General features: G+C 36.3%; 1 protein-coding gene across 1 annotated transcript; it reads left to right on the plus strand.

Moving 5' to 3' along the window:
* Positions 1-1602: 1602 nt before the first annotated feature.
* Positions 1603-8556, plus strand: LOC125660073 (protein jagged-1a-like). Its single transcript, XM_048891919.2, has 3 exons — positions 1603-1692; positions 7852-7947; positions 8399-8556. The coding sequence occupies exons 1-3, from the start codon at positions 1617-1619 to the stop codon at positions 8554-8556; spliced, it is 330 nt and encodes a 109-aa protein (XP_048747876.2). The 5' UTR covers positions 1603-1616.
* Positions 8557-10193: the final 1637 nt, after the last annotated feature.

Consider the following 10193-nt stretch of genomic DNA (forward strand, 5'->3'; position numbering starts at 1 on the left):
CAGTCAGTGGTTTTTCAAATTTACAAGCTCTTTTGAGAAAGCTCTTTGGGCGTGAAGAGGGTGCAGCTTTTCAATTGTGTGTAGTTTCAATGGCAAATGTAGAAATGATGCCTCTTGTCCAAAGACATGTCCAAAGACAAGCTGAAGTCACTGCCAAACGTCACCTCGTTTCAGTACCTTCAGTACTTTGATTTTTGGCTTGTCAAGAATTATAGACAAGTGTTAAGTAAACTTCTCATAAGACTGTACCCTTCCTTACTTTGACAGCAGCTTGGCTCTATATGTATTGTTGTTGTTAAATATCACGAAAAAAAGTATTTAAATATTCCCGGTAAGTTATATATAACCTTATAACCATCTGCAAATTGATATACTTTGATGATTTATTTTACATGCATTTTTGCGAACAATTAGACGTGTGCTTTTTGATTAAAAAATAGTAGATTAAAACATTTTTGATTTCTTGTACAGACAAATGTTTTATTTGTTAAAGTATAGTAAGTAAGTAAGTTAGTAAATCTTTTATTATAGTGACATGTGTAATACAACTTTTGTATTTCAATAAGATACATGTATTAAAATATAATTTTACACCCGGTCCATTGGACCTATATGTCACTTTAAGCAATTTAACATATTCAACGATGTCTGCGCATGTACAATCATTTGGATGAATATTACTATCATAGACAATTGAATTGTGTGGCTTTCCTTAAGTATTTTTGTCTGATGTTATAAGAATTGTAGATAAATTTTTGCAGTTTGTTTTGGAAAATCCCAGAACTCTTACATTTTACGCAGTAGGCAAATCACCTTTTCGAAGTTAACTGGTGGTGTCCTATACATATGCAATCTTTGAATAGTTTCAGAATTTTCATTTTCACCCTGCAGGCTGAAAAATTCGGTTTTTCTATAGAAAAACCCGGTTCCCATAACTCCTCCTACATTTTAAGCAGTAGCCAAATCATATTTTGGGATATGGTTGGTGGTGGCCTTTAGATGTCTGATAAGAATTTTCTTGAGGGGCAAATTTGGAATAAAATTCTGGTCCTTAGTGCATTGTATCATGTGCATCAATGATATGTTTGCTTTAAAGGTTGGAATCTCAACCATTTTAAATATATTTAAACAATAAAAAAAAAGTATGGGGGTTGGGCTGACCCCGGGGCAGTTGCGCATCAGAATACTCAATGCATCTTGATATGTGCAGCACGAATATATATGGTTTAGGGATCATGACCTCAATTGTCAACAATTATGAAATAGGGTTATGGATGATTCCAGGGCACTTGCCTAACAGAGTACTCAATGCATCTCGACACATGCAGCAAGAATATACATGGTATAGGGTATGTTATATGGTAACTGTTTAGACTTCTTTGCTAGTTACACAACTGAGGGTACATTTAAAGACAAACACTTGCGTGTGGGTATCACTATCTTTTGACAGCATCTGGTTTGCAATGTAAGTATACGAATTTCTATATTGATTGTGTTGTTAGCAAACATGGTATTTATTATACCAATCCCAAAATGTGTTAATCCAGATCTTTTATTTACATGTAGGAGAATGCAATACCCTGGGAGAGGTTGGTGGGCAGTGTCCAGGAAAAACAATGTGTATGATGTCAAATAATGGATTCGGAATGTGTGTTTGTCCAGAAGGGACATACGGACCGCCCCAATGCACCGGTAATTTCACATCTTCTTAGATATTTTCACAAGGAAAATGAAAAGTTTTAAGAAATTGCTGAAAAGCAATGGATGTTTGATAATGTTATGTCGAAATGTATTTAAAAAGTAAAAAATTCAGTTGAGTTATTGAGCGAAAAATCCCATTTCTATTATAAAATCATTAGAACCCTAGGGATTCAAACATTTGGCCTCAATATCATAAATTGAGAATAGACTAAAGGAATTGTATATGAAGGTTCAATATTTATTCTATTGCCCCAAATATATCATATATTTACTACTTAAACCCATCGGGTTGAAAATGTGCATGTTGATTCCAATGTTGAATAGGTATGCAAAAAGGACTTCATGTTCTGACGGAAAGAGTCTTTAATCAAAAGGATCTAAATTTGCACGGTTTTAAGCAGCATTTCGTCAATGATAACTAGGCGTGTATTTCAATTTGTATTGATTGATTGTGTGTTGTTTAAAGTCCAGCTCAAATTTTCCCCCACTCATATGGAGACGTCACCATTGCTGGTGAAGGGCTGCAAAATTCAGGCCTATGTTCGACGCTTACTGACTTTGAGTAGGGAGTGAGTTTTATCGTGCCACACCTGCTTTGACACGGGGCCTCGGTTTTGCCTCTTACGACAAGCAAGGGGTGCTGAGAACCTATCCTAACCCGGCTCCCCACGGGAATTCAATTTGTAATTTAGGATACAAGTAAAAGGTGAAGATAACGAACAGTGATCAATCTCATAACTCCTATAAAGGTGAAGATAACGAACAGCGATCAATCTCATAACTCCTATAAAGGTGAAGATATCGAAGAGTGATCAATCTCATAACTCCTATAAAGGTGAAGATAACGAACAGTGATTAATCTCATAACTCCTATAAAGGTGAAGATAACGAACAGTGATCAATCTCATAACTCCTATAAAGGTGAAGATAACGAACAGTGATCAATCTCATAACTCCTATAAAGGTGAAGATAACGAAGAGTGATCAATCTCATAACTCCTATAAAGGTGAAGATAGCTAACAGTGATCAATCTCATAACTCCTATAAAGGTGAAGATAACGAACAGCGATTTATCTCATAACTCCTATAAAGGTGAAGATAACGAACAGTGATCAATCTCATAACTCCTATAAAGGTTAAGATAACGAACAGTGATCAATCTCATAACTCCTATAAAGGTGAAGATAACGAACAGTGATCAATCTCATAACCCTAAAGGTGAAGATAACGAACAGTGATCAATCTCATAACTCCTATAAAGGTGAAGATAACGAACAATGATCAATCTCATAACTCCTATAAAGGTGAAGATAACGAACAGCGATCAATCTCATAACTCCTATAAAGGTGAAGATAACGAACAGTGATCAATCTCATAACTCCTATAAAGGTGAAGATAACGAACAGTGATCAATCTCATAACTCCTATAAAGGTGAAGATAACGAACAGTGATCAATCTCATAACTCCTATAAAGGTGAAGATAACGAACAGTGATCAATCTCATAACTCCTATAAAGGTGAAGATAACGAACAGTGATCAATCTCATAACTCCTATAAAGGTGAAGATAGCTAACAGTGATGAATCTCATAACTCCTATAAAGGTGAAGATAACGAACAGTGATGAATCTCATAACTCCTATAAAGGTGAAGATAACGAACAGTGATCAATCTCATAACTCCTATAAAGGTGAAGATAACGAACAGTGATCAATCTCATAACTCCTATAAAGGTGAAGATAACGAACAGTGATCAATCTCATAACCCTAAAGGTGAAGATAACGAGCAGTGATCAATCTCATAACTCCTATAAAGGTGAAGATAACGAACAGTGATCAATCTCATGACTCCTATAAAGGTGAAGATAACGAACAATGATCAATCTCATAACTCCTATAAAGGTGAAGATAACGAGCAGTGATCAATCTCATAACTCCTATAAAGGTGAAGATAACGAACAGTGATCAATCTCATAACTCCTATAAAGGTGAAGATAACGAACAGTGATCAATCTCATAACCCTAAAGGTGAAGATAACGAACAGTGATGAATCTCATAACTCCTATAAAGGTGAAGATAACGAACAGTGATCAATCTCATAACTCCTATAAAGGTGAAGATAACGAACAGCGATCAATCTCATAACTCCTATAAAGGTGAAGATAACGAACAGTGATCAATCTCATAACTCCTATAAAGGTGAAGATAACGAACAGTGATCAATCTCATAACCCTAAAGGTGAAGATAACGAACAGTGATCAATCTCATAACTCCTATAAAGGTGAAGATAACGAACAATGATCAATCTCATAACTCCTATAAAGGTGAAGATAACGAACAGCGATCAATCTCATAACTCCTATAAAGGTGAAGATAACGAACAGTGATCAATCTCATAACTCCTATAAAGGTGAAGATAACGAACAGTGATCAATCTCATAACTCCTATAAAGGTGAAGATAACGAACAGTGATCAATCTCATAACTCCTATAATGTAAAACTTATACGGTACCAATTTTGATGCACCAGATGCACATTTCGACAAATAATGTCTCTTCAGTGATGCTAAAGCCGAAATATTGGAAATCCGAAATAACAATAAAATTGTAAGAACTACAAAAGGGTGCCAAAGACTGGAGTCAAATTCGTCTAAGGATCAGAGCTATGCATGAAGGAGATAATCCTTAATTTTGAAATGAATTTTTAAATTTTATCCCAGCAATTAAATATACATCCGTATTTTGCAATACCAAATAGAGAGTTGGGCAAACACGGACCCCTGGATATACCAGAGGTGGGATCAGGTGCCTAGGAGGAGTAACGGAGTTATACGTAGTCAAAGTCAGTGAGCCAAGAACGGCCTAACAATCGGTAGATACTTTGAACTAATTCAAATGTTGCAATCAAATTAATTCAGCTGATATGTCTTTGTAAACAGAACACCGTTTCTTCAAAACATGTGTTTTGTTTGCCTAAATTGTGTATGTAAATTAACCAAACATTTTATTGTTAAGTTCCATCTTAAACTTCATGATTTATGTGAAATATTTAAAAAAAAAATGGCAATACTGTTTTGTTCTTTTGAACTCTCATATTCCGTATGGTGGACCCGTATATTGTTAAAAGGTCATCATTTATTTCCTTTCTACTAACGTTGAACTGTTTTATATCCATATTGTTAGAAGACATGAGTGCGTATTTCTTTAATGTGATGCTTGATTTGTGATGTTGTCGTTGTATTGACACCAACAGAAAATCGAGCTGGTGTGAGTGAATCGTTAGTCAATTTTAAGCAAGTTTAACACATTGTAGCTTGATAACAAGCACTGTGGCCCCAGGTTTTTTTCTTTTTAATGTCATGATTCTCCTTCAATGTAGACATTGATAATATACCCCTCTCCTAAAAAAATGGAAAATGCTACAAAGTTCAGAAGCGATTACTTAATAACTAACAGCCAAATTTTAAACAAATCAAATACCAACACATACTAAAAATTTTATTTGTTTATGAATATTATTTTAAAAGTTGGATAGATTAATTCAGACTTCAATCTTTTCCCAGTTTATGGCCTTAAGCTATAATCTACATATTGCATGCGACTTAACGCTTTAATCCACTGAGCTACTTTGATATGTAACAAAAATTGAAGGAAGGATTCTTGCCGTGATTCAGACAAACAGAAGATACCCACAGGCTCACCATCTGTACATATATATTTTTGTAATAAAATATGTGAATCATGGAGCCACATTCTCCTTTTCTTACATTATATTTGTAACATTCAATGTTAAGATGGGGTCTGGGAAATTTGATGTTTTCAGTGGAATCCACGGCGTAGTAATTTATCATTTGAAAACGTGAAAGTCTCCAGTCCAGTTAACAAAATTACAACAAGAAGAGATTTCCAAAAATATGGAAACAACTCGTAACTGACAAAAATAACAAAGTATAGTAAACTTCCATAATATTTTTGAGCTTGCTACCCCTAATGGAACCATTTTAGATACCCTGTCCCTAATATTTACGTAAAGAAAAGGTTAAGAAACCTAATTTCTCTTACTCATATGCTCCTGATATCCTCACATTGTTATAAACCTCATTACATATTTGAAAAAATCTAAGATCGGTCACGGTAGCTCAGTTGTAGAGCGCTTGTTAGGTCACACATTTACGGAGTTGACGCCGGATTAGCTACGGATACGATCCGGGATCATTCGTGGCACTCTGTACTGGTCCGCGGCTTTCCATATTATGACCGTAGTTATACATAGTAGTACTTGTATATCCGTGACAAATTTTGAACATGTTCAAAATTTTAACACGGATCAAACACCCGTAGTACATTCGTATTAATCCGTATTGATCCGTTTTAGTCCGTATCAAAACCGTATCTATTCGTAGACCTGGTGTCGCCAAGGATTCTTACTGTTAGTTACGGTGTACTACGTACTAATACGGTTACACCACGTATTGGCTAGGGATACAATGCGGTTTGTTACGAATTTGTCACGGAACGGCACAATACCATTACGTTGCATTGCGGATAGGTAGAGATCAACAAGGTTTCCCGAAGTCTTTGACGGTTGACAACGTAATCTCACGACAAAATACGGAATATCATAGCTCAGGACTGTTTATTACGAAGAAATATCACTATATGTGTTAAAGAGGTATTGTCACAAGATTGGCACCAAACTGAAAGGAACTGTAACCAAATTGACACTAGGGTTATGTATAAATACTCCCTGTTCAGAGGGTTAAACGTAGTCTGCATCTTGCCCAAGGTGTACATGTACAAATATTATCCAACATGAACAATCAACAACTGATGCTTGTTATCAATTGGCTGGAACTGGATATTGATGTGGCACAAAACATTAGGGCTATGATCGAGCTTGTTGAGGACAGAATTGTAGGTGATCGGAGGCAGAGGAGATGGTGGACTAGGGACTGGATTCTTCGAAGGCCCATCTATAACGCTCATGGCTGAACTTTGTGTGGAAAATCCAGTTGCATTTAAGAATTTCATATGAATAGACCCACATATGTTTCAAGAACTTCTACAAGTTAGTGGTTCGAGGATTACGAAGAACACCACCTGGTGTAGACAACCAATTGATCCTGGATTGAGGCTAGCCATCACCCTAAGATATTTGGCTACCAGAGACAGCTACATGTACCGCACATTGATGTATGATTTCCGGGTAGCGCACAATACCATCTGTGGTGTTGTTCGAGATGTATGTGACGTCATAGTTTCAGCGTGTGCCGAGGATGTTATCCAGACTTCTACTGAACCTGAACAGTGGTAGGCTACACCGGAACAGTTTACAGCGAAATGACAGTCCCCTCATGCGTTGGGTGCTCTAGATGGCAAACATATAGCTATTCGGTGTCCTAAAAACGGTGGCTCCCTGTACTACACATATAAAGGATATCACTCAGTGGTGCTGATGGCCCTTGTCGACGCAGATTACAAATTCCGATGGGTTGATATTGGTACTCAAGGTGGATGTTCTGACGCTCAGATTTGGAACCAGCGTGGGTTGAAAAAGGTCATTGAAAGGGGGTTAATTGGCATGCCAACAGCATGCCGCTTCCCGGTGATGACAAACCAATGGGATATTATATCATCGCAGACGACGCATTTGGCATGTAAACCCGGCCCATGAAGCCTTTCTCCAGACGGGATCTTGCCTATGACGAGAGGATTTTCAACTACCGCTTATCGAGGACTAGAAGAGTTGTCGAGAATGCCTTTGGTATTCTTGCAAATCGACTCAGATGTTTGCTGTCAATCATGAGTCAAAAGCCAGATACAGTAATCGACAAGCAGATTAGTTTTTTCAGAAGCTAAATGCAGTAAATGTATTATTTATATGTATTTTCTTCTAGGCAACATGTATACAAATTTTATAAAGTATATCACAATTAAATCACCATATAGTTGTAGTCATAGAAACAAAGTGTTTAAAACTGTAAAAACGGTGTGACTACGTTTTCTCAAATCAGATCTGTGGGGTCTTTTGAAATTTGTTGAGCATGTTTTACAAGCATAGCTGTCTGAAGACAACACTTTACGTACAATAGTTCAATATTATAATAGTGGTATTGTTTATTTCTTTCTTTTTCTTATTTTCTAAGCTGACTGCGAAGAGGATTTACAATGTCGTTTCGATGGAAACTGCGTGAATGGAGCATGTGAATGTTTTCAGGATTTTGAAGGAAAAAATTGTGAAAGTAAGCAGATTTTTAAAAAAAAGTGACTCCTTCTTGTTTCCTATTTGATTGAAAAAGTCTTATTCTTAATTTTAGTAAGTGAGATTTTTTTTCTTAAAGAAAGTTGATTCACAATCTGAAGTTCCGATGAGTCTTCTCCCTCTACTATCATATTTGTCATTTTGTTATTATTGAATTCACTAGGTGAGTAAAAATACAAGACCGACAACTACTTAGCATGTTTGTATTTACACAAATACCCAATACATTTACAAAATATACATGGCAATTTACTTGGTTGTGCAGCAGATAAAAGATGTCAATATAAAAAAGTATTCCGTTCTGTGTGTGTACACGAATATCGAATTTATTTCATAATTTCAAGATTTATATGAATACAGTGTATCGTTCGTGAGAATTTAACATACCTGTACAAAACGACTACGATCAAAATACATTTCTTTTTAAATAGCTATGGTTACAACCACCACCACTACCACCACTACCACCACTACCCCCACCACCACCACCACCACCACAGAGAGCTTGATAGGGAGGATACTGCCGATATTGATGACTGTTGGTGCCATTATTCCATTTATCCCACTGATTGGCAGCAGCTTAGGATAAGACATAAATATCGAATCATATGTTAAAATCAATCAAATTAATTATCTGGATCATTATACTTCTCTATTAGTATTTAAGGATGTACTCTCGTGGTAATTTTACCGCGAGTGGGTCGCCATACTTTTTAAAGTCGTAAATATGGGAATGCATGTTTTATTTTGCATGCACACAGTAAAACATTGATATGTGTTTTTGTTTGTTAGTAATGTTAATAAACTAACAAAAATTAAGAAAAATTATCTTCCTGTGGCCTTCAATTCGACATTTAGATATACCGACGACGACGTTTAATCTATTAACAATAATATATTTCATTCATATGTCGATTCGATATATCCCAGTGAACTCGAAATAAGACACCACAGAGTCGTCCACTTCTGCTTCATACTTAAGCATTTTATTGAAATTAGATATTAACGGCAAACTAACAACTCAACTTTATGACAATCGGGATGATTTCAGCTTCTCCATCGTCAACTTTCCATATTAATGTAGCAATACTCCATTATCACCTCCATACTGTGTTTGTATCTCTCAACTGACTCGATACGCAAGAGCTTGTTTTGCGTATGGTCATTTATTTAAATCGAAGCAGCTACTGACAAACAAGTTGATGATGCAGGGGTTTCAACAGTCTCGTTTACAATCAGCATTTCGCAAATTCTATCGTCGTTATAACGATCTAGTTTGCCTATACAACCTATCATTGGGTCAAATATTGTCTGACTTGTTTCATACCGATCGTTAGACCGTTCGTGGCACACTGATTTTGACAACGGATGACTCCGTTTACCTGATCAAAATATAGGACTTTCGGTGAGTGTGACCGGTCGACAGGGGTTGCTTACATCTCCTAGGCACCTGATCCCACCTCTGGTACATCTAGGGGTCCGTGTTTGTCCACCTCTCCATTTTGTATTGCTTATGGGAGTTATGAGATTGATCACTGTTCGTTATCTTAACCTTTCATTTAGAATATTTATATATACTATGTGTAACTATAAAAAGCTAGTGTATACAAGTCTAAGGGGTGTAAATCAAATCAGCATCATGTATTATGACACCTGTTTTAATCCGTATCAACTACAGTGTTACCGCATTATACTGCCAGCTTTTGTCCGAGACTATTTTGGTGTTATATCGAGGGCGGCATTATAAAGAGTTTGGGCATTTTAGTTCATTTTTGATTTGGAAAAATGAATTATGGTCCTTTTATTGTCGTCGACATATGACACGATATATAAATACATGACACTATTTTGCTTTACTTCTTAAAACTTTGCTAAAAATGCATAATTCTGCCACTTACATTTGTAAAATACGTAAGTATATCTACAATAGTTTCATTTGTGGCATCTTCGGTGACTGAATACGTTCAGCGGTTGACAAACGCACATGTAATGGCTGCAACTTTTTTTTTTTTGGAACACAGAAATATGACGTTACACACCTCAACACACACAAAAGTCACATGATACACGAAATTGACAGCAGTTGATAGCAAGTCTCATCGAACATTGACGGAAGTTTGCAGCCGATAGTAGTTGCGTTTCTTAGTTGTTCATGCGTAGGCAGTACTACTGAGTGGACAATTTTAGAGACAATTTTTGTGTGAGTATGTTCAAGTTATTATCGCA

The sequence above is a fragment of the Ostrea edulis genome, chromosome 9 (genome assembly GCF_947568905.1).
Source record: "Ostrea edulis chromosome 9, xbOstEdul1.1, whole genome shotgun sequence".
NCBI lineage: Eukaryota > Metazoa > Mollusca > Bivalvia > Ostreida > Ostreidae > Ostrea > Ostrea edulis.